The sequence below is a fragment of the Pan troglodytes genome, chromosome 5, assembly GCF_028858775.2.
Source record: "Pan troglodytes isolate AG18354 chromosome 5, NHGRI_mPanTro3-v2.0_pri, whole genome shotgun sequence".
Classification (NCBI taxonomy): Eukaryota; Metazoa; Chordata; class Mammalia; order Primates; family Hominidae; genus Pan; species Pan troglodytes.
The window spans coordinates 162,843,431-162,868,330 of NC_072403.2; the positions used below are offsets into that span (position 1 = coordinate 162,843,431).

The following is a 24,900-nucleotide window of genomic DNA, read 5'->3' on the forward strand; positions in this document are numbered from 1 at the left end:
GGGTTAAGACAGCTCAGGAAGGCAGCCTTGCAATGAAACCTGAACCTGTGTGCGTTTTTAGAAGTCACCACATGGTGGCAGCCTATCCAAGAAAATTCAAGGGCAATATTTTGCACTTGAGAGCCCAGAAATTTTGATTTGGAAGCTCAGTGGAAGAGGAAAATAAACCGTGCCCTGCACTGAACAGCTGTGGTGAAGAGAGAAAATACCTTCCTTGGCAATTGAATGTTTTTGCAGCTGTCACAGATACTTTTGCTAGTTGTATCTGTATTTTTGAAAAACAAAGACATTTTTCAAAGTACTTTTTTATTACGGGAATAAATCACCTTGTCTCTGTACTTTGGGATGAATCTCATCCGAACTTTGAGAACGATTAAGTGGCTTGACTTTCTGCAGAATCTGGTCATTGGGTAACATTCTTGTTTTCATATGGACCAGAAGGTTCTCTTTCATAGTTGATGTTGCACACACGTTTTTTTCCCTAAGTCCTTGGTATTTATAGTGGCACCATTGCGAATGTTAGAGGCTATCAACTTTCATTCTTATTATTGCTTCATCTTTGTAGCCAAAAATATGGGAAGAAATGTTCATAGCCCCGCCCCATACTTGTCCCCCTCTACCTGGCCTACCTACCCACGTCAGGCTCCTGTCCCACCACAAATGACAGCCTGTGTCTTTCATGTTAGCAGCTAGTCTTTCACTAGCCACATACTTCCCCATAACCCATATGCCTCCCTGTGTCTGCCTGACGTCTGAATTGTCACTATTCTGTTGTTGTATTTTTACAAGAAGAATGTATGGGGCAGAAAACCCTTGCCATTCATTTCCTGAGTAGGAATTCTAGCCTTCCTTGGAGTCGTGGTAATATGGAGACATGGTAATATGTGGATTGTACCACTCAATGGCTGTCTGGAGGCCACAGTGGTGCAAAAAGCCACCTAGGCATGGGTTAGTGTCCTGGGGCACCCAATCAGGACAGGACACCTGGCACACCCTTGGAAAAGCTTCACTGTGAAAAACACTGGAAGTAAAAATTTTAACAACAGATAGGGATTTTTTTCCCCTTGAGACAGAGGCTCACTCTGTTACCCAGGCTGGAGTGCAGTGGCGCGATCTCGGCTCACTACAGCCTCTGCCTCATGGGTTCAAGAGATTCTCATGCCTCAGCCACCTGAGTAGCTGGGATTACAGGCGAGCACCACCATGACTGGCTAATTTTTATATTTTTAGTAGAGATGGAGTTTCGCCATGTTGGCCAGGCTGGTCTCGAACTCCTGACCTCAAGTGATCCACCCACATGGCCCTCTCAAAGTGCTGGAATTAGAGGCCTGAGTCACTGTGCCTGGCCCAGATGGGGATTTTTGTTGCCCAGCTTAATCAACCAAGAATAAAAGTGCATTTTAAGATTATAATCTATTTAACTTCTCCTTATTGGCAATGGTAAAAGAGTTAAGGAAAAAAGAGAATAAGCTTAGGATTATGGCTACTAAGTAGAAGGACGTTATCTTTGACGGGCATTTCTGTTGTGCTTATTTGTACCTGACATGGAACAAGACCCCCCCATCCCCTCAACACATACCTGCTGTGGGACATCTGGCTAGAGATTTCCAAAGCTGAGGGTGAAAGGTTTGGGTATCGGGTGTGACTGCGTAACACTAGAGTTCTATCTACCATCTCTTAAACTACAGGTAGTCTTACCGGTGTGGGCTGACCTTCCGGTTATCAGGCAGCCTGCTGCAACCACTAGAAACTGCCTTTGAAGGTTTCCAGTCCGGCACAACATTTGTGTTCTCATTAAACAGTAGAGCATAGGCTTTGGGGACACACAGCTCTGGGCTCAAGCCTTAGCTGTTGCTGCTCTGAGCCTGTTTCCTCACGTAGAAAGGCAATCATAATACTCCCTACTTTATGGGGCAGTTGTGGGAATGGAATTAAATACTAATGTGGGCCGGGTGCAGTGGTTCACGCCTGTAGTCCCAGCACTTTGGGAGGCTGAGGAGGGCAGATTGCTTGAGCCCAGGAGTTTGAGACCAGCCTGGCAACATGGCGAAACTCCATCTCTAAAAAAGTACAAAAATTAGCCAGGCGTGGTGGCTGTAGTCCCAGGTACTTTGGAGGCTGAGGTGGGATGATCACCTGAATCTGGGGAGGTCGAGGTTGCAGTGAGCTGAGATTGCACCACCGCACTCCAACCTGGAGTGCAGGCTGGAGGAAAAGAAATATATGGGTCAATTAGGCAAATGTGGGTCAATTAGGCAAATCACTCAAATCGTAAGTAGATATACTAGTAAAATAGTGTGACTTAGGGTCCTTCACTGGAAGCCTGGTATTACATGCTTCCATTGTGTGGGTGGGGGAAGGAGAGAGTGTCTCCAGCTCTCTGTCTGTGAGGTCTCCCAGCAGAATATTGGCCAAGGGAGTGAAACCAAAAGCAAGACTACCATGAGATAACGTTCCAGAGAGAGGAGGGACTAACCAGAGCAGGTGCCCAGCTTTGGCCAGTCAGGCTCATCTTCCAGTCCTCAGTAGATTATTATCAACTTTAAGTGATGTCACAGACTCCCTTCCTCCAAAGCTGTGGACCTCTTCCTTCCCATGCCTCTTGTTACTTGGAAGTCACTCTACTTCCAAACATGTCGGCTGGAGATCCCTGATGGGCCAGTTACTACTTTCAGGCTCTGTAGGTTTAAAGAATAGTTATATCCAGTTAGTTACAAATAGAAATCGATCCTTTCTCTGTCCGTCTGTCTAAATGGAAGGATATTCTGTGGACACTGATTAGGTATAAAATCTCCACGGAGCCTGAGCATAAAGAATTGAACTTCTTAGGGTTCCACAGAAACCAGAATAGACTTCTGTGTTTGGTAGCTTTGTAACTTACGCCCGTTGAGGTGTACGGTTGAAAATTGAGAATAAATTTCCTGTTCTGTTTCTGAGCATCTTTTCCAGGCTTGGAGATGCGTTGAGCATTTCCACGGAGACCCTAGAGGTGGGGAGGGGAAGAACGCCTGGGCATTTGTCCAAATTAGCCATATGCTGTGGAGTGTCACATGTCAGGAAGCCAAGGCACTGGAGCTAGTGTTTTTGGGCAGGGCTAGGGAACCCCCCGCCTTTCCTCCACCCAAACGCAGGCCCCCACACCCAGCGTCCTGGGCCCTGCAGGGGAATGACACTGTTGGTTTCACTCTCAGGAACGAGCCTAGATTTGGAGGTAACCTCTTCCTGACCCCGATGATTTCACTCTGATGCCAAAACCAGTCTGAAGTGGGTGTGGTTTTGCATTTGGTGTTTACAAGGTGGAGTGGTGCCCTCTGCATGGAAGGGAGAGGTGGGCAGGTACGGCAGGGCCCTGTTCCCTCGGGAGTCTCCTCTGAACCTGTGGTTAGGGCACAGCTGGACAATGCTGAAATGGTCTCCAGCTGGGAGATGAGGTAAACCTCAGCTGCATGCCGAAGAAATAACCTAGAAATCAGAGAACCGTTTTATTTTGTTTTTCTCAGAGGATCTCATTTCTCCCTCTCCTCCTGAGCACAGAGACCCTCAAAACTGGTATTCACAGAAGGAAAAAATATAGGTCTTTTACCTTTGAAGGATCAAAGTGTCTAGGGTTTTCTGTGGTTTTTTTTTTTTTTTTTTTGAACAAAGCTGAACTATTACAAAGTCCTTTTCAGTTTAAATTTAGTGCATGGCATGGCTCATGAAAGACTTTTAAAAGTGAATTGGAAAATTCTAAATGTACTTGTATTATACATGTGAAAGGATGACTTCTTGAGAAAAGAATGATGTCTGTCCCAAACGGGAGAAGGAAGGAACTCTAGCTTTTAAACTGCACTACATTAGTGAGTTACATGACAATTCTCCTTTTAACAGGATGGAATGCACTTAAAGCAGTAATGTGCTATGGGGACAGTAATGACAGACAATGTTAATTGACAGAATGGCTACTCTGAACCAGGCACTGTCTTGTACTCCTGTTATCTCAGTGGTCTTCACACTTATTCTGTTAGGCAGGACTGTCATCCTCCCCACATTACAGATGAGGAAACTGAGGCTTAGAGAGGAGACTTTGCAAAGATCATGTGATTAAAAAATGGTAGAGGTGGCAAAACAGCCTGTGTTTTTAACACTGTCCCATGTCAGCTCTTATTCCAGATCATCACATAAAGTCTAATCTCTAATCTTGAAAACCAAAAAGCACCTGCCACCTCAGATAAGAGAGACCAAGACCCTAGACATTCGACTTGTGTTGAATTCACTCTTATTTTACTTTGATGTTTGTAATCCCAGAGCCATACTTGTTAAGAGAGTTGAGCTGAAGTAGAGTGAATGCTGTCCCCTCCCTGAGGCCTGGGGCTCATCATCAGCTATCCAGGCTCCCCTTTCAGAGGGGATGGTGAGCACCTTCGGAGAGGGCAGGGATGGACACACAAGACAGCCTCAGTTATGTGAGTTCATCCCCTCCCCTGCCTGCTGTGGGTGAGATGGAGAAACAAGCACTGGACCCTCCTGGGCATCACAGCCTCGTACTTAGCGAGTGGCTGAGGTCATCAGTAGCCCAGGTCATCAGTAGTGTGGAATTAAGTGCACTGAATAGTGTTGGCGCCTGAGCTTTGTTTGACAGACTTAGGGGGTCAGCTCACCACTTTCCCCTCTTGCTTCTGACTGATCATTGCTCTGTTTGTTAATACCAAGGAAGAAGGTGAATAGAGCTTTTTAGAAAGCCAAAAAAACTTTATTAGACTTTATGCCATTATACTTAGCAGTGTTGAGGGAAGGATTTGTGAGACGATATATTCAAACTAATGGGCATGAGACCAAGAAGGGGCTGTGTGGCGGGCGCGGTGGCTCACACCTGTAACCCCAGCACTTTGGGAGGCCAAGGCAGGTGGATCACGAGGTCAGGAATCGAGACCATCCTGGCTAACACGGTGAAACCCTGTCTCTACTAAAAAAAAAATACAAAAACAAAATTAGCAGGGTGTGGTGGCGGGCACCTGAAGTCTCTGCTACTCGGGAGGCTGAGGCAGAAGAATGGCATGAACCCGGGAGGCGGAGCTTGCAGTGAGCCGAGATCGCGCCACTGCACTCCAGCCTGGGCAATAGAGTGAGACTCCATCTAAAAAAAAGCCGGTGGGGGGGGCCATGTAATTAACAGACTGATTGGTCTTAGGTGGTTCAGAATTTAAGCTGAGAAATTAAGATTGAGAGGAAATGATGTATTGTCGTTATATCGAATATGTGAGTAAAAACATAATTAAAACACCATCTATCTCCAGTTTTCCCGATATTACCTCCCTTTTATGATGCCCTTCCTGTACCTTATTAGGCAAAATATTCCAATTTCAGTCTTATTGGATTATGCTCTAAATGTTTGAAGGTTGGTCTGAACATGGAATGTATTTTCTCATAGATATAATAGTAGAAACGGTGTTAGGGTCATGGGATTGCGAAGCCAGTTCCACTGCAGTGGAATCATATTGACTTGCTTTCCGATTTTTCTGTGGGAAACTTCATCTGGAGCTTTAATGCACTTCTTAGCTATGGGGTAAGTTTCAGCCTCCATGACGCTTGTGTTACTTTGTAGTCACCTGTGGCCAACCACAAATAAATCTTTGTGGTCATCAGGGGCCAGTGGAGTGTATACTGCACAAAAGAGAGCCTACCCCAATTCTGGAAGAAGGGCTGCAGGCCTGTGTCCCACAAAGAACAGGCAGGAAGCATCACCTTCAGCCCACTGGCAGCAGGTCATCTCCCATTTGCTTTTCTGCACTATCAGCAGAGTCTGGCTTCCTTTTCCACCCCTTCTCCAATGTGAATGCTTTTTAAGGACGTGTAATTAGAATTAAAAAAAAAATTTTTTTTGAGACAGAGTTTTGCTCTTCTCGCCCAGGCTGGAGTGCAGTGGTGCAATCTCAGCTCACCACAGTCTCTGCCTCCCAGGTTCAAATGATTCTCCTGCCTCAGCCTCCTGAGTAGCTGGGATTACAAGCATGCGCCACCACGCCCAGCTAATTTTGTATTTTTAGTAGGGACAGAGTTTCTCCATGTTGGTCAGGCTGGTCTCGAACTCCTGACCTCAGGTGATCCACCCACCTTGGCCTCCCAAAGTGCAGGGATTACAGGCATGAGCCACCACGCCTGGCCAGTATTAGAATCTTTTAATGGGAACGTCTTAAACATAACCTATAACAATGAAGCACCTTATAATTGTGTGGAGATTTCCTTTTCATGGCTTTTCATATATGCCTCACATTCACCCAGCAACCCTGCAAACTGGACGTTATACTCACCAGAGAGCCTTGACCCTGATTGTCACTGGCAAGGAGCAGTGTCTGGACTTGAACGCAGGTCGCAGGACTCCACTCATGGTGCTCTCCCCACTGCGCCTCAATTCCTCACTTTTTAAAGGAGGCAGCGGAAGCCCGGAGAGTTTCTCAAAGGAAACGGAATGCAGAAATCTGTCTATGTGCAATGTGAGGCTCAGAACTGAAAACCATAAATGTCAGGAAATGCAAAGCAGAATTTTCCCCTGCAACGGCAGTTTGCATGAATATGAAGACGCTGTATGGATGAAAGTTTGTGGCTGCAGCATGAGCATAAATCCTCGGGGCTGCTGTTCGTCTAGGAGCCTGACTTGCCTGGTGTTGCCCTGAGAACTGCAACTTGATCATTTCCTTAATTTTGTACTAAAGGAACCAAAATAAGGTATTTTGGTTCTAAGTCTTTGTCATGTGAAGGAAACTTCCCGTTACCACCCCCCATCTACATACACATTCTCTTTCTTAGCCCCACGTTTGAATTTTATGTTTTTCCTAAAGTATAGGGAAGAGAATTATTGTTATTATTATTATTATTATTATTATTTTCTTTTTGAGACGGAGTCTCGTTCTGTCACCAGGCTGGAGTGCAGGCGCGTGATCTAGGCTCACTGCAAGCTCTGCCTCCCAGGTTGAAGTGATTCTCCTGTGGAAGGGAATTATTTTTGATGAGTCATTAAAGTATATCCATTCCCAGAATGGTGCTGCATTTTTCCTTTTATCATCTGTCATGACTTTTTTAAGTGTGAAGCTTACTTCCAGAGGAATTGTCTTTTCTAGCATTTTGGACACAACTAAATATCTTTGATATTTTCTTCTCATATGTTGAGCAGTAAATTAAGTTGAATGGTGAAGTCAGAGGTGAACTTAGGAACATTTAGAAAAAGGAAGGTCATTTATTATTTTTCAGGGGAAAAGTTTGGTAGAAAAATGCTGTAATCCTAATTCCCAGATGTCCATTTGGCTTGTAGTCATTTTGATTTATGAAATAATCATAAGAAATGTCTTAAAATTTTAAAAGCCAATAATTTGTTCTACTAATCACAGATGAGAGTGGAAATAAAAGAAACACACCCAATTCCTGAAAGGAAAAAAATTCTCCCAGGATGAGATCACTGGGTGGACGTGAAGTGGGTAAAATACCTTTTGCTGCAATTGTCATCCCCTTATCTTGCCAAAGTATGACAACATCTGAATGAAGATGGTTTGATGTTCTTAGTTTAGAGTAGTTATACTATTATTTTAACATTCCTATTTAATGGTATGTTTTAATACTGCAGGGGAAAGGTAGATACAGATTCATAGCTATAAAGCAATAATCTTATGATCAATGTTCATTTAATTTCAAATACAAAGTTAGACATTCAGAGTTAAAAAAAGTTAATGCATAGGCTGGGTGCAGTGGCTCATGCCTGTAATCCCAGCACTTTGGGAGGCCGAGGCAGGTGGATCATGAGGTCAGGAGTTTGAGACCAGCCTGACCAACACGGGGAAACCCCATCTCTACTAAAAATACAAAAATTAGCTAGGTGTGATGGCATGCGCCTGTAATCCCAGCTACTCAGGAGGCTGAGACAGGAGAATCGTTGAACCCAGGAGGCAGAGGTTGCAGCGAGCTGAGATTGCACCACTGCACTCCAGCCTGGGCCACAGAGTGAGATTCCATCTCAAAAAAAAAAAAAAAATATATATATATATATATTTTATATTATATTATATATTGTATATTTTATATTTATATTTTATATATATATAAATGAATAAACAAGGCATCTGCTTATGAAACAGTCTGCCTGAATGAAATCTCCATTTGCAGACAACACAGTCTACAGTAATGGCAGGACTGTATTAGGCATGGTTCCTAATGCCCATTTCTGTAGCAAGGTCACCAGTAGTTCCTAATGGTGCCAAAAGTGAGTCACTGGTAGTTCCTAATTGCCCAAAGTGTATTTTTTGCTTTTATCTTGCTTGACCATGGCTGTCATATAAACCTGTTGGCCACACCCTTTTCCCTTAGCCTGAATGAAAATGCCCCTTCCTGCCCTTCCTAGCTCCTGAGCCACCAGGACATGGTGGTCTCCATCATCTGTTCGTTATCTCTAACCATTTAAGATTAGTTCTCCCCCAGGATGTCTGTTAACCTGCTTTCCTTCCCATTCTGCCAGTTTCCCCTGGGGAATCCACACTTCTGGTTTTAACCATCACCTAAATGCTGTGTGTCCCGACCCGCATCCGCATGCTCCCAGGCCATTCTCAGTTCCAGACCCGGGCACCCAGCTTCCTGCAGATGCCTCCTCCAGGAGATCTCAGTATCTTGCTTTTCCTCCTACCCCTTCTAAGGCATTCTCAATCCAGCTTCCAGAGGAATCTTCCTAAAACACATCTGACTGTGTGAGCCACATACTGTAGCCCAACCTGACAGCTTCTTTTCTATATTAAGAAAAAGCGCGGCCGGGCGCGGTGGCTCACGCCTGTAATCCCAGCTCTTTGGGAGGCTGAGGCGGGCAGATCACAAGGTCAGGAGATCGAGACCATCCTGGCTAACATGGTGAAACCCTGTCTCTACTGAAAGTACAAAAAATTAGCCGGGCATGGTGGCAGGTGCCTGTAGTCCCAGCTACTCGGGAGGCTGAGGCAGGAGAATGGCATGAACCCAGGAGGCGGAGCTTGCAGTGAGCCGGGATCGCGCCACTGCACTCCAGCCTGGACGACAGAGTGAGACTCGTCTCAAAAAAAAAAAGAAAAGAAAAGAAAAATTGCACACATTTTGACATCTGAGAAAAGTGATGTTTTTCTTAGAAAAGTGACATCTAACTCTTTATAGAAACTTTGCCACAAGGTAGTCTAGGAGTCCCCTTACTACCTAAGATTTTCATGGACATGCCCTCTCTGATCATAAAGCATGTGGCACAGTGGCTCACGCCTGTAATCCCAACACTTTGGAAGGCCCAGGTGGGCAGATCACTTGAGCCCAGGAATTCAAGACCAGCCTGGGCAACATGGTGAAACCCTGTCTCTACAAAAAATATTTAAAAAGCAAAATGAACTGAGCATGGTGAAGCACATCTATAGTCCCAGCTACTTGGAGGCTGAGGTGGGAGAATCGCTTAAGCCCGGAAGTCAGGGCTGCAGTGAGCTGAGACTGCAGTGCCACTGCATTCCAGCCTAGGGGACAGAGTGAGACCCCGTCTCCAAAAATAAATTAATTAATTAAATAAAGCCTTGTGAAGAATCTGCCGTGGAGCATAATGTAACCCATAAAGCCACTTAACTGGGCGCACATAAACTACAGTGTGTCCCAGTTCATTGAGAGTGAAAATCAAGCAAGGGACCACCTCAGTGTGGTAGAGCCCTCTCCCTGCCCTCCAGACCCTGCTCTGTTCTCTGTGTCTGACCATTGACTGGCCATCACTCAGGCACTAGTTGAGAATGCCAATGTCTTTAGTTATTGTAATTTCAGAAGCACATCCTTGCTGGACAAAGAACCTACCTGTTAATTTTTTAAAGTAATGTTCATCATTTTGAACATTGTTTTCTTTCTTTTTTATTCAGCTGACCCTCATGAGGAATTTAACTTGGTTTTCTGAACTGTGTTGGTAACATTTGAAGGACATAGAAACAGTTTTCATAGGTCTCAAGTGATATAAACCACAATTCTTTAGAAAATATCTTTTTTTTTACCCATTCTGGATTTTGAAATATATACAGATCTCATACCTCAGATTCTCATATGATATGAACTGTTTCAAAACACATTGATAGCAGAAGATACATACTGTCTTCTAGTCAAGAGGGTAGTGCTGTATTTAGTTTAAAACATTTTAATGCATTTTATTTGCTAAATACAAAATTATAATATTCTGTATAACTTTCCAAATCTCATCTGTCCTCCCTTTCCCCCATCTCTTTATATTCAGATGCTTGTCCCTCCAGCTTAAAAATTCATGACTTTGAGAAAATTCGTCTTCATGTTATCTAAACTACTGCACCCCCACACGCTCCCTGTTAAGTGTCTGCATATCTGTGTCTTACTGTTGTTTAAAATTCAGTTGTCTGCCTGGGGAGTGGGGTGGTTTGCTTTAAGCTGCTCCACTCAAGTCTCAGCAGAGAAAGCAATAATTTGTTATGAGATAGAGTTTTAAGCCAAGCTTTGGCCAGGGTCTCTCCCATTTGGGAGGAGGAAAATAGGAACAAGTGAGATGATAATTTTCCTTGAATTTTAGCTCATTAAAATCTTCCCTTGTCCTGGGCAGGCTATTTACTGATTTAAGCATCTAGCACTTTTCCTTTCCAGAAAGAATTAACATCTACGATGCAATCATTGCTAAGGGAGGAGGTTTTTGTGTTTTCTCTGTGGAATTAGCTGTTCCCCAGTTGCAGATGAGCACAGCCCACTTTAGAGTTGTGTGTAGGTATGGAGTTGAGGGGTCGGAATGAGATTTCCAAAATTTATAGGTAATGAAAAGAACAGGTTGTATCAAAGACACCACGTGTAGGAAACTAACTGTTCTTAGGGGACTTGTGTGAACCTGTGATCCTTGGCTTTCTCCAAAATGAACATTTCAGCCTTGTTCATATTAACCTCCTTTTTACAGTTGTTTTACCATGTTCTGGTTTTGCTGCTCTTCTGCCTGAAAATCTAGCAAAATGGCGTTTCTTATCTGCAGAACTGCGACAAAGCTTAAACATTTGTATTTCTCTTGAGGATTACTGTGGTTGAATTTTTGACAGTACTATATATAAATGAAGAAATAAAATTTTTTATACAGATGTTTAAAATCCTCTTTCCACTAGAACATTTCTTTCTCCCTAAATATACTATTACCTGGAACTCTAGCTGTTTTTCAGATCTGTAGACATCATAGGTGGCTTAAGGGACTAGATTGCTGGTGATATTGGCTGCAAAATTCTTTTTTTTTTTTTTTTTTGAGACAGAGTCTTGCTCCATCGCCCAGGCTGGAGTGCAGTGGTGCAATCTTGGCTTCACTGCAACCTCTGCCTCCCAGGTTCAAGTGATTCTCATTTGGCTGCAAAGTTCTTAGTGAGGTTTAGTGGTATTTTGGCCCTGTGGCACAGAAGAATGGTTATTTAGCAAATGTGTTTTGTTTTTGATTTTGTTTTGTTTTTGAGACAGGGTCTTGCCCTGTTGCCCAGGCTGGAGTGAAGTGGCTCGATCACAGCTCACTGCAGCCATGACCTCCTGGGCTCAAGCGATCCTTGCACCTCAACCTCCCAAGTAGCTAGGACCACAGGCATGCCTCACCACACCTGGCTAATTTTTATTTTATTTTATTTTTGTAGAGACAGGGCCTTCCTATGTTGCCCAAGCTGTTCTCAAACTTTTGGGCTCAAGCAGTCTTCCCACCCCGGCCTCCCAAAGTGCTGGGATTACCCAGCATGGCAGCATGAGCCAACGGGTCTGGCCTCGGCAAAGGTTTTAGTAGGGCTTTCTCTTTTCTTTTGAAGATGATTAATACAGTAGATTCATACAGCCAGAAGCTGAAAAGCAGGGAATACTGTTTGGCTTATTAATGGATAATCAATGAGTGTTAATACACTTTTCCCTATTTACATGGTCAAATTGATCAAATATTTCCAAGGTATTAGCTTTTAAAAGTTGACTTTGTCAGCTCTATGAAAAGACATGCATTTACATTTTTATCGTGCTCCTCCTCTGTCAGGGGACTTGGATCTGCCCTTGATCTTGGCTTTTCTGTTCATAAACCAGGTAGGACTGTCATGGGTTTGCTCCCATTACCATCTCTTGTCCCAAGATTTCTAAAAGGCATCACCTGATGCACCCTTTTGCCCAAATAGTGTTAAAAGTCCTCAGGCTGAGGAGCTGTCCTGGTTCTTCTACAGGATCTTTAATGATCAGCCTGTCTAAGCTGAGAATGGATAAGGGTGTCCCCAACACGTTTATTTGGTGGTTTGGTGGGGGTGTGACACTGGGGATGCTTTTGTGTTTCGTAATCTGCCCCTCTGTCTGTTTGACCCCAGAGACTCTGTGGTTAGTTGCAGGACATCAAAATACACAGGAAAGACAGTGGGGGAAGAGACCATCAGTCGCCCTCTTTCTGCCTAGGTTCACTAGAATCTCTAAGACTGAATTCACTAGGAGACACAGGACATACCGTAGAGCTGTTTATGTCTGAGAGCCCCAGTTTCCTTGTCTGTTAAATGAGCATAGTAACACCAATCTCACTCCTTTGGAATATTCAATGGTGTAATACTTACAACACTTAGCTGACCTATACAATTATAGCTATTCTCTTCTGCAAGTCTAATATTCCTATTCACCCCTCCCTCTGCATAGGGATCCGGTTTGAAATCATCAGTTGCTCAGTAGGGCCTGGGGAGCTAGCTGGTCATTCTTTGGTTAAAGTCAAAGCCAACCTCTTTGCCTACCTTTTTGTCTTAATGTCAACTTCCTACCAGACATGTTCCTCCCGCACTGGATGATCAAAATGCAAAAAGGATGGACACGATCAATGCATTTTGTTGGAGTGGTTGCATTCTTTCTACTTTCTTAGGGCAAAAAAATGAATGGTTGGACAAGAGACTAACCAAGGCCTCAAAGAAAGTGAAATTCTTTCTCAAGCTCCTGCAAGTCCTTTCATGGGTATAGTAACAGTTCTATAGGGGTCTCATTGTGATGGTGCCATTATACAGGCCAGCAAGCCCCCTGTGTGAGCCAGACCTCATGGCCTTCGCCCTTGTTTTCCTCTTTTTTTTTTTTTTTTTGTTTGTTTTTGAGACAGGGTCTCGCTCTGTCGTTGGAGTGCAGTGGTGTGATCTTGGCTCACTGCAACCTCTGCCTCCTGGGTTCAAGTGATTCTCGTGCCGCAGCCTCCTGAGTAGCTGAGATTACAGGCCCCCACCAGCACGCCTGGCTAATTTTTGTATTTTTAGTAGAGACAGGGTTTTACCATGTTGGCCAGTCTGGTCTCGAACTTCTGACCTCGTGATCCACCTGCCTCGGCCTCCCTAAGTGCTGGGATTACAGGTGTGAGCCACTGTGCCCGGCTGCCCCATCCTTTTTCTTGATATTATAGTTAGTGGTGAAAACATGTAAATGATAATACTCCATGCAGTATGTATGCTGAAGTGACTACCCTGAAGACATTTTTTAAGTCCTATTTTCTTTTCTTTCTAGGATATGATAATCATTTTCTGTTTGTATTAATACATGCTTGAAAGGAATTAATAAAGCGATTACATCCTTGTCAGCAGCTTGGAACAAAGCTGTGGATCTGGGATTGTGTGGAACTCATTTGACATCAGTAGTTACTTGTGTCTTTATGCCTCAGATCAAGATGTGCGTGTTTTTTTCTTTCTCCTTTTAGCTTCACGAGGCTGACATTGTGGTCCTAGGCTCACCTAAGCCAGAAGAGATTCCCCTTACTTGGATACAACCAGGAACTACTGTTCTCAACTGCTCCCATGACTTCCTGTCAGGTAAATGTCTTCACATTGGTGTTGAGCCACTGAATAGATCAGATCGTTCGAAGAAATGTTAACCTTTTCCTAAGAGGGTATGTTTCTGAAATGTTAGCAGTCGTCAACATTAATATATAGGGTAGGAAACTTAGACTGTGGGCTACCTGATAGAACCATGCTGTTGAGCAAAGAGAGACCAAGATGGCGGTTGAGGTGTCTGCTCCCACAGTGAAGTGCCCCCTACTGGCTTCTAGCAGTCAGGTCAGTTGTGACCTCAAGTAGATGATTTGTATGTGTGTGAGGTAAACTAGAAATAGCGGTTTTCACAGTTTCTTAAAAATTAGTAAAACCCTTTCTTCCAAAGAAATCTTCGTGGAATCTCACTATGTAAAAGCAGATGAGCGCCGGATTGTTGGGAGGGATGGGAATAGGATCAGCCTGTGTGTCTCCCTGATTTCCTCTTGCATTGACCCATGAAGCACATCCTTGGAGCCCCAGAGTCATCTCAGAACAGTATGAAAATCACCACTAGATGCAGAAACTGTTGTAGGATTGGTCCTGCTATTTGATGGCATTTTGCCAACGTATCCAGGAATACTCAAGACCACACCAGGCCCACTTTGGGGGCAGCCCAAGCAGTGCCTGCAACAGGGCAGCCAGCAGCCCCGGGTCCAGCAGGAGGTGGCCCAGAGTGGGTTCCTTTTTCCAGTTCATAGAAGGACTGAGGCTAAGAAAGCCTTGGAGCACACCCAGGCCCTCAGCAAGTGCCTGAGTAGCACAGGTGAGCCAGAGACGATGGCACAGGGAGGCAGAGGAGAGCCCCTCTTCCTGATTCCTTCTGGCTTTGGCCTCCAAATGTTTGTGCGGAAGAGAGGACTGTGCTGAGCTGGGCTGGAGGACAGGGGCAGCTTTTATCCCTAAAGCTGGGCAGAACATACACCAAGGTTGGCAGCCTCTGCTCTCCTTCTCCTCCACCAGGACCATACTTGAGGTTGAAATCTTGAAACCTTGTAGGCAGCTCCATAAAAGCATGAGCCCTAGCCAGAGGTTGTTACTGACCCTCCTCTCTAGGAAATGTAGCTCCTGCCAGAATTGACCGATCAGATTAAAAACCCCCTGGGGGCTGGAGAGGGTGGAATGGAACAGAGTCCAAGGAAAGAGGCATTAAGAGCTGTGGCCCTGATGGCTCTTTTTAACCAACAGAAAGCATGTGCTAAATAACATTTTAAAAATATGTGTAATTTATTCATATAACTTTTTTTCCCCTGAAAAAAAAAAACAATGCCTAACCTATTAATAGTGGACAGGGCTTCCTCTGTTCAGAATCCCAGTCAGATTAGGAAAATCAGTTCCAACATTTGTTTCTTGTAAATGAATGCTGCTTTGCTGTAATATTTACTTGCTGTGTTTTATTAAAGTTTTCATGTAGGACAGTTTTGGCAGTCATGGCTGGAGATAGGAGTCTACTTTGATGTTCTGGAATCTCTTTGAGCTCTGTGGTTATATGACAGTGACATATATTTTGTTAGTGAAAGTGCTTTATTTTTAATAAGGTTTCCTTTTAGGACCCTTATTTTTGAAAAAAAGTATTCCCTGAAATATTAGATATCAATGTAATGATTCTCTGGGGGAAAAAAAGACCAAGGCGTTACAGATGTTCCTCGACTGACCATGGGGTTATGCACAGATAAACCCATCAGAAGTTGAAAATATCATTAGTAAAAAATGGGCATTTGTAGCCAGGATGGGATGTGAAAACAGAAAACAACGTCCAAAAATGCTGGCAGCACAGTACGCTGTAGAGTATTGGTTGTTTGGCCTTGTGATTGCATGGCTGACCGGAAACCACGATTTGCTGTCACTGCTGCCCAGCGCCTCAAGACAGCCTTGTTCTTTGTATAGCTGGCCTGGGAAAAGATCAAAATTTAAAGCACAGTTTCTACTGAATGCATGTCCCTTTCCCACCATCATAAAGTGGAAAAATAGTAAGTGAAAAGGTTGTAAATCAGGGATGGTCTGTGTATTTCAAAATGATTCTATAAGTAGAATTTATTTGAAATTTATCTGGCCCAACTGTAATAGTTTTCTTGTTGGTTTTTGAATGCCCAGTGTCCAGAATAGTACCTGACGCTTAGTAACCACTCTGTGAAATTTTTTTTTTTTTTTTTTGGAGACAGAGTCTTGCTCTGTCACCCTGGCTTTAGTGCAGTGGGTGTGATCTTGGCTCACTGCAACCTCCACCTTCTGGGTTCAAGTGATTCTCCTACCTCAGCCTCCCAAGTAGCTAGGATTACAGGTCCCTGTCACCACGCCTGGCTAATTTTTTTTTTTTTTTTTTTTGTATTTTTAGTAGAAGTGTGGATGCACCATGTTTGCCAGGTTGGTTTCGAACTCCTGACCTCAAGTGATCCACCCACCTCGGCCTCCCAGAGTGCTAGGATTACGGGCATGAGCCACTGGGCCTGGCTAACTCTGTGAATATTGAGTGTTTGACAAGCTAATAAGCATGAATCAAAATTGTACTCTGCTTGTAGTTTTAAGTTAGTGGCATGTTTAGAAACATTTCCTTGAATTTGTCTCCCACTTAAAGATGGGGCTGATGGCCAGGCACAGTGTCTCACGCCTGTAATCCTGACACTTTGGGAGGCCGAGGCAGGTGGATCACCTGAGGTCAGGAGTTTGAGACCTAGCCTGGCCAACATGGTGAAACTCTTGTCTCTATTAAAAATACAAAAAAATTAGCTGGGCTTGGTGGCAGGTGCCTGTAATACCAGCTACTCGGGAAGCTGAGGCAGGAGAATGGCTTGAACCCAGGAGGTGGAGGTTGCAGTGAGCCGAGATTGCACCATTGCACTCCAGCGTGGATGACAAGAGCTTTTTTTTTTCTCAAAAAAAAAGAAAAGAAAAAAAAATGGGCTCAACTAGGTAGTCATTGAGATAAAGATGAGGAATGCTATGTTGATGAAACAGATGAACAGTTTCGGGGTGGTGCTACCCATAATAGCACATTTCTAAATAGTCTACAAGTTTTAATTTTAGCAACTTTGTTTAGTATGAAAATTTGATCTAGGAATAATGGAGAAAGGTTTTTTTCCCCTCTTTTTTTCATAATCCCACTACTGTAAAGAAATGAATAAACTTTTTGAAATATTAAAAAGAAAAGAGCTCTTATTTAAACTTAAGATGAGAAGAATAACTTTTAATAAACTTGTGGCTGGGTGAAGACAGAGTTTTATAATGAAATTTTTATTCTTACCTTCATGGTACAGAGTCCCTCCTCCTTCCCCCCGTAAAAATAGATGGGATGTTGTGATTTATGATGAGGCAATTCTGTAGAGACATTTTATGGAATACATAATCCTAGGGGAGATTTTCCTGATGGCTAATATCCCAGACACAGAGCTCAGAAAACAATTATACCCAGCTAGTTGGTTCTGTTCACTCTACTATTGCATGAGTCCAATGTTTAGATTTTAAAACAAGGAAATTTCAACATTCTGTTTTCTAGCTGTAAGAGTAACTACTTTAAAAAAAAAAAAAAAAGACAACCAAAAAAACCTATTTCTTAGAAAAAGTCTTGCTCTGTTGCCCAGGCTAGAGTACAGTGGCACGATCACAGCCTCAAACTCCTGGGCTCAAGCAATCCTCCCTTCTCAGCTAATTAAAACAATTTTTTTTGTTGTTGTTGAGGCAGGGTTCTCACTGTGTTGCCCAGGCTGGTCTTGAACTCCCGGCCTCAAGTGGTCCTCCCGCCTCCACCTCCAAAAAGTGCTGAGATTACTGGTGTAAACCACCATGTCTGGCCTAAAAAAATTATTTCAAATGAAAAAACTACGCACTGCCCTTGTAGTGCCCTGCTTGCTAAACAGCAGATTTCATCATAAGCAAAATCATTTTGTACCCTAAATATTAGGACTTATTTACTGATGTAACAAATGGGACCAAGGAGAAGCTGGTCTTCCATCTTAGGCTCAGAAAACAGTATCAAAACAGCAACTCTGTGGCTCAGAGTAATTTATAGCATCATTTTAAGCTAATGTAATTCTATTTAGTGTGGAAGAGGGGAAGAGCCCTGGGATGCTGATGTGCCGGGGGTCCCGAGGGACCTTGAGACTTTCCCTAGTATGGCTCTGAAGGGAGACATTAGAACTTACTGGAGGCTGGGTGTGGTGTGGCTCATGCCTGTAATCCCAGCACTTTGGGAGGCCGAGGCCAGTGGATCACTTGAAGTCAGGAGTTTGAGACCAGCCTGAGCAACATAATGAAACCTCATCTCTATTAAAAATACAAAAGTTAGCCGGGCATGGTGGCAGGCACCTGTAATCCCAGCTACTTGGGAGGCTGGGGCAGGAGAATCGCTTGAATCCAAGAGGCAGAGGTTGCAGTGAGCCGAGATCACGCCATTGCACTCCAGCCTGGGCAGCAAGAGCAAAGCTCCATCTCAAAAAATAAAAAAAAAATGTAGTGGAAAGAACATGGACTTTGGAGTCAGGATTAACCTAACTCAAGGAGAAGGGAGCTGTTTGTGTAAAAAAAATTCTTGGCCGGATGCGGTGGCTTACGCCTGTAATCCCAGCACTTTGGGAGGCTGAGGCAGGCGGATCACCTGCGGTGGGGAGTTCGAGACCAGCCTGACCAACGTGGAGAAACCCCGTCTCTACTAAAAATACAAAATTAGCCGGGCATGGTGGCGCATGCCTGTAATCCCAGCTACTCAGGAGGCTGAGGCAGGAGAATCGCTTGAACCCAGGAGATGGAGGTTACGGTGAGCTGAGATCGCACTCCAGCCTGGGCACCAAGAGCGAAACTCCATCTCAAAAAAAAAAAAAAAAATTCTTAATTGCATTGCACTTACAGGCTGTGTGACTTTGAGAAAATAAGCTCTCTGATTAATTAATAAGATTCCCAATTTCTTTGTGGGTAAATTGGGAGGAAGGCTGTTGGGAGGAATGACTGAGATGATACCTCGGGGCAGTGACTCTTTGATGGTAGCTGCCAATAAATGCTGGTCCACTTCCTGCATTCCTCCCTCTACTTCCTTGTTGCCATGTCACCTGCACACAAAACAGCTTTCAGACTCCATCTTGGCACAATATACATTTATATTTGAAAAATCAAACCCAAGAAAGGAAGAAGTCCAATGAAATTCTGAACATGTAAGAAAAGTCAGCTTTAGAGAAATTGGATATCCATGTAATTTTAATTATGCCAAAGCAATTGATATAAAATTAGGATCTTTGCTTATGACTCTTGAACTTTAGTAATTCCAAAATCCATTGTACCTATCACTGTTTTCTTTTATTTTTTTTTCCCTGTAAATTCTGGATATTCTAGATCTATCCCTGAAGTATATTGCCAGTTTTCCATTTCAAATTTTAATTAGTTCTCAATGCAATATATTTAATATTTTGCTTTTTAAAAAAAAGTAAAGGTTCATGTCATTTAGAATATGCAGCACTGTATAAATTTCCTTGTTAATTTGGTTTCAGTTGTCCAAATTAAGTTGCTACTAATAGCTTATTAGTATCAGTTTACTAATATTTTAATTATGTTTTTTTAATCATGTCTTACATTGTGTTCTTTTAAAAACTAGTGATATGCTGTCATTTGACAGTAAGAATTCAAATAATTTAAACTAGGATTGCAACTCTCAAGAACACTGTCACAAAAATTTTACCAAATGATATGTATTAGTCCATTCTCACACTGCTATAAAGAAATACCTGAGACTGGGTAATTTATAAAGAAAAGAAGTTTAATTGTCTCACATTTCCACGGGCTGTACAGGTAGTATGATGCTGGCATTTGCTTGGAAGGCCTTCTGGAAGGCCTCAGGAAACTTACAATTATGGTAGAAGGCGAAGGGGAATCACATATATCTTACATGGCCAGAGCAGGAGCAAGAGAGAGAGAGGGCGTATTAGTCCATTTTCGCACTGCTGATAAAAGACATACACGAGACGGGGAAGAAAAAGAGGTTTAATTGGACTTAACAGTTCCACATGGCTGGGGAGGCCTCAAAATCATGGCGGGAGGTGAAAAGCACTTCTTACGTGGCAGCAGCAAGAGAAAATCAGGAAGATGCAAAAGCGGAAACCCCTGATAAAACCATCTGATCTCATGAGACGTATTTACTACCATGAGAAGAGTATGGGGAAAACCACCCACATGATTCAAATTATCTCCCACTGGGTCCCTCCTACAACACGTGGGAATTATGGGAGTACAATTCAAGATGAGATTTGGGTGGGGACACAGCCAAACCATATCAGAGGAGGAGGTGCATACTACATACTTTTAAAAACCAGATCTCAGGATAACTCACTCACTCACTATCATGAGAACAGCACCAATGGGATGGTGCTAAGCCTTTCATGAAGGGCCACCCCCATGATCCTGTCACCTCCCACCAGACCCCACCCCCAACACTGGGGATTACAATTGAACATGAGATTTGGTGGAGACACAGAACCAAACCATATCATGATACTCATTTTATTTATTGCATTTTACTTTATATCCTACAAAGTCAATATATTTAACTGAAAAACTGGCTACCAGTGGTTTTTTTTTTTTTTTTCAAGTTCTACGTGTACTGATTTCTAATTTTTAGCCATTCCTGATTTTAAAACCTCGCATACATTTTGGGGATAATTTGTTCTCCTAGATTGCGAGAAAATATTTAAGTCTGTGGGCTTGGAGAATGCTTTTTTGATAAGAAGGATGCCCTTGGCCAGACTGCATAGAAGCTGAGATGTTTCCACAGAGCTGAGATGGCAGGAAGGCTGAAGAATTTTCCTGCATCCCTCCCACTGCAGTGATTGTTCTGGCAAAGTTCCCAGGGTGGTCTCTGCACTGCTCATATTAGTGAAAGGGTGGTTCTGATTTCTGAGGAAGGCATGATAACACTTTGGCCTTAAATTTTCTTTTTGCAGAAAGTTTGATTATCATTAGAAGAATGGCCATCTTTTAAAGTGATTCATTGACTTGTCCCTGGAGAAATCATGAGTTAGATGAGAGTGTTTAGTGGGAAGTGAAAAGACCCGTCCACGGTTTCGGATGAGATCCTCGTTGGACTGTGATCCCAGGATATTACCCAGGCCCAGATCGTAGACAACCTCCCAATGGAGTCCTGCCCCTACACAGGCAGGGGGTGAAATAATGATTCCCTTTCTTAATTTTCTTTAGCCATGAAATTTATTAAAAATGTATGTCTGATTCTGAGTTGCCAGTCTTAATTGCTTGAGATTCTCTGGATTCAGAACTTATTTTTATTTTTTTTATTTTTATTTTTTGAGACAGAGTCTTGCTCTGTCATCCAGGCAGGAATGCAGTGGTGCAACTGCAGGCCCACTGCATCCTGAGCTCAAGCGATCCTCCTGCCCCAGCCCCCAGGTAGCTGGGACTACAGACATATGCCACCATGCCCAACTAATTTTTTTTTTTGAGACAGAGTCTTGCTCCCTCCCCCAGGCTGGAGTGCAGTGGCATGAGCTCGGCTCACTGCAAGCTCCGCCTCCCGGGTTCACACCATTCTCCTGCTTCAGCCTCCCGAGTAGCTGGGACTAAAGGCGCCCGCCACCACACCCGGCTAGTTTTTTTTTTTTGTATTTTTAGTAGAGACGGGGTTTCACCGTGTTAGCCAGGATGGTCTCGATCTCCTGACCTGGTCATCCGCCTGACTCGGCCTCCCAAAGTGCTGGGATTATAGGCGTGAGCCACTGCGCCCAGTCCCAACTGATTTTTGTACCTTTTCTATAGACGAGGTTTCACCAGGTTGCTCAGGCTGCTCTCGAACTCCTGGACTTAAGCAATCCTCCTGCCTTGGCCTTTCAAAGTGCTGGGATTACAGGTGTGAGCCACTGCGCCCAGCCTGAATGCAATCTTAAAACTGAATTAGAAAATCTGAGTCCAGGCTAGAGTTATATATAATTAAGAGAGTGTGGGTTTTAAGTTGTGTTTTAAAATTGTGTTGTTTTTGGTCGAGCCTGGTGGCTCACACTTGTAATCCCAGCACTTTGGGAGGCCGAAGTGGGCTGATTGCTTGAGCTCACGAGTTCGAGACCAGCCTGGGCAATATAGTGAAACTCTGCCTCTACAAAAAATACAAAAATTAAGCCCAGGTGCTGTGGCTCATGCCTGTAATCGTAGCACTTTGGGAGGCCAAGGCTGGTGGATCATCTGAGGTCAGGAGTTTGAGACCAGCCTGGCCAACGTGGTGAAACCCTGCCTCTACTAAAAAAATACAAAAACTAACCAGGCATGGTGGCACATGCCTGTAGTCCCATCTACATGGGAGGCAGAGGCAGAAGAGTCCATTGAACCCAGGAGGCGGAGGCTGCAGTGAGCCAAGATCGCACCACTGCACTCCAGCCTGGGCGACAGAGCAACAGTCCGTCTCAAAAACAAAAAATAAAAATTAGCCAGGCATTGTGGCATGCGCCTGTAGTCCCAGCTACTTGGGAGGCTGAGGTGGGAAGATGGCTTGAGCCTGGGAGGCGGGGGTTACAGGGAGCTGAGATGGTGCCACTGTACTCCAGCCTGGGTGATCGAGCCAGACCTTATCTCAAAAAAAAGTGTTTTTAATTACTTGTAATTTTAATTGCTTGTAATTAAAAAACAGTAATTAAAAGGACCAAAAGTTAACTTTGCAGGTAGTAAACCTTAGCCTACTGTACGTAAAAATCAGAAGGCCAAGGCAGGAGGATTGCCTGAGTCCAGGAGCTCAAGACCAGCTTGGGCAACATAGTGAGACCCCCTCTCTATAAAACAACTTAAAAATGTGCCAGGTGTGGTGGCACACCCTTGCAATCCCAACTACTCAGGAGGCTGAGGTGGACGGATTGCTTGAGCCTGGGAGGTCAAGGCTACAATGATCGTGATCACATCACTGCACTCCAGCCTGGGCAACAGAGCAAGACCCTCTGTAAATAATAACAGTAATAATCAGAAAGCAACACTGTATGTGAATAAAGTCACCTTACCTAGCTGCCGGTGGACAGCCTTTGGTGTTTCAAGGACTTAGTTTTTATGCATTCCTGCTTTCGATATTTGTTGACTGTGAGCTTTGGGCTTATCCAGGGTCCACGAAGAAGAAATGGTTCTTCCTTATCTCAGGCTTTTGTTATTTTGGGGTGTTTTAAATTCCTCTGCTGTGGTTACTCAATCCGACCCTACTTGCCTCTCTCTTCCACAAATTTCTCAAATGTCATTCATGGTACCCTTTTAACTCTTATGGACTTATTTGCTTTTAACATATCTTTTATTCACTTTGAATGGAGTTTCGACTGGAAATAGAGGGTAGTGTTGTGTGTACCACCTGCCATCTTCAGCTAGACACTTTCAAAGAGTTTGTTTTGTTAATTATATCTTCTTACATAGCTCATTATGCTTGTTGAAATTTGTGAGATGCTTTAAACCAAGCCTGTCCAAACCACAGCCTGTGGGCCGCATGTAGCCCAGGATAGCTTTGAATGCAGCCCAACACAAATTCATAAACTTTCTTAAAACACGAAATTTTTTTTGCAATTTTTTTTTTCCTTAGCTCATCAGCTATCATAGTGTTAGTGTATTTTATGTGTGGCTATGGCCCAAGACAATTCTTCTTCCAGTGTGGCCCAGGGAAGCCAAAAGATTACACATTGCTGAAAACTTTAGATGTATCAGGAATCATATAGCTTTTCAAAATAAAATATCCACACTTTTGCTAAGTCCTATGCTATGCAAGTGACTGAACTATACCAGGACTTATCTTGTAAACTTGGAAGTGAAATATTCTTCACTCGCAAGGGTATTTTGTGATTAAATTCTGGAAATATGCATTTATAAGTTGATACCAGCTCCTGGAATGTAACTTTTTCTTTTTTCTTTTTTAGATTTTTTGAGATGAAGTCTCACTCTGTTGCCCAGGGTGGAGTGCAGTGGCACAATCTTGGCTCACTGCAGCCTCTGGGTCCCGGGGTCAAGCAATTCGCTGGCCTCAGCCTCTGAGTAGCTGGGACTACAGGCGTCTGCCACCACGGCTGGCTAACTTTTTTTTGTATTTTTTAGCAGAGACAGAGTTTCACCTTGTTGGCCAGGCTGGTCTTGAACTCCTGACCTCAAGTGATCCACCCACCTCGGCCTCCCAAAGTGCTGGGATTACAGGCGTGAGCCACCGCACCCGGATGCTTTTTCTCATTTCTCCATCGCTTAAAGATAGAGGATTGAGAGAGGCCCGTTTGTGGACACGATCTTAAGTACAGATCTCTAGTGGTTAAAACGAAACACAACAACTCTCTCTCATCCTCTAGACTCTTGGCTTTTGCCTAAATATGATTCATAAAGCTGAAGTGTTGCTAATCTTTAAATAACACCCAAGGGATATGATTATATGATTACCCAACACCCTAATACAGTTTAAGAATAGAGTGATCCAAAGAAGGAGAAAATAGTGTCTTCAAAAATGTTGCTATTAGAAATATTTCTTTTCTCTAAGGGAGGATGCAGGCTAAAGCATTTTGCATGTGTGTTTACTTTTATAAATTTTCTAAGTGATGAAGGAAGGAAGGTAGAATCTTTTTTTTTTTTTTTTCAGTTAGAGTTTCACTCTTTTTTTTTTTTTTTTTTTTTTTTTTTTATTGATCATTCTTGGGTGTTTCTCGCAGAGGGGGATTTGGCAGGGTCACAGGACAATAGTGGAGGGAAGGTCAGCAGATAAACAAGTGAACAAAGTTCGCTGGTTTTCCTAGGCAGAGGACCCTGCGGCCTTCCGCAGTGTTTGTGTCCCTGGGTACGAGATTAAGGAGTGGTGATGACTCTTAACGAACATGCTGCCTTCAAGCATCTGTTTAACAAAGCACATCTTGCACCGCCCTTAATCCATTCAACCCTGAGTGGATACAGCACATGTTTCAGAGAGCACAGGGTTGGGGGTAAGGTCACAGATCAACAGGATCCCAAGGCAGAAGAATTTTTCTTAGTACAGAACAAAATGAAAAGTCTCCCATGTCTACCTCTTTCTACACAGACACAGCAACCATCCGATTTCTCAATCTTTTCCCCACCTTTCCCCCCTTTCTATTCCACAAAACCGCCATTGTCTTCATGGCCCGTTCTCAATGAGCTGTTGAGTACACCTCCCAGATGGGGTGGTGGCCGGGCA

General features: G+C 43.5%; 1 protein-coding gene across 8 annotated transcripts in view; it reads left to right on the plus strand.

Annotated features, from left to right (window-relative positions):
- Positions 1 to 24,900, plus strand: part of MTHFD1L (methylenetetrahydrofolate dehydrogenase (NADP+ dependent) 1 like) — a 240,429-nt gene that overhangs the window by 26,410 nt on the left and 189,119 nt on the right. For all 8 annotated transcript variants that reach the window (XR_010157792.1, XR_010157793.1, XR_010157794.1 and 5 more), the window contains exon 8: positions 13,664 to 13,775. Coding sequence is in view for 5 of the 8 variants with exons in the window: in XM_024357475.3 (XP_024213243.2) it covers positions 13,664 to 13,775 (112 nt within the window). In the remaining 3 variants the exon portion in view is untranslated. The remainder of the gene's footprint in view (positions 1 to 13,663; positions 13,776 to 24,900) is intronic.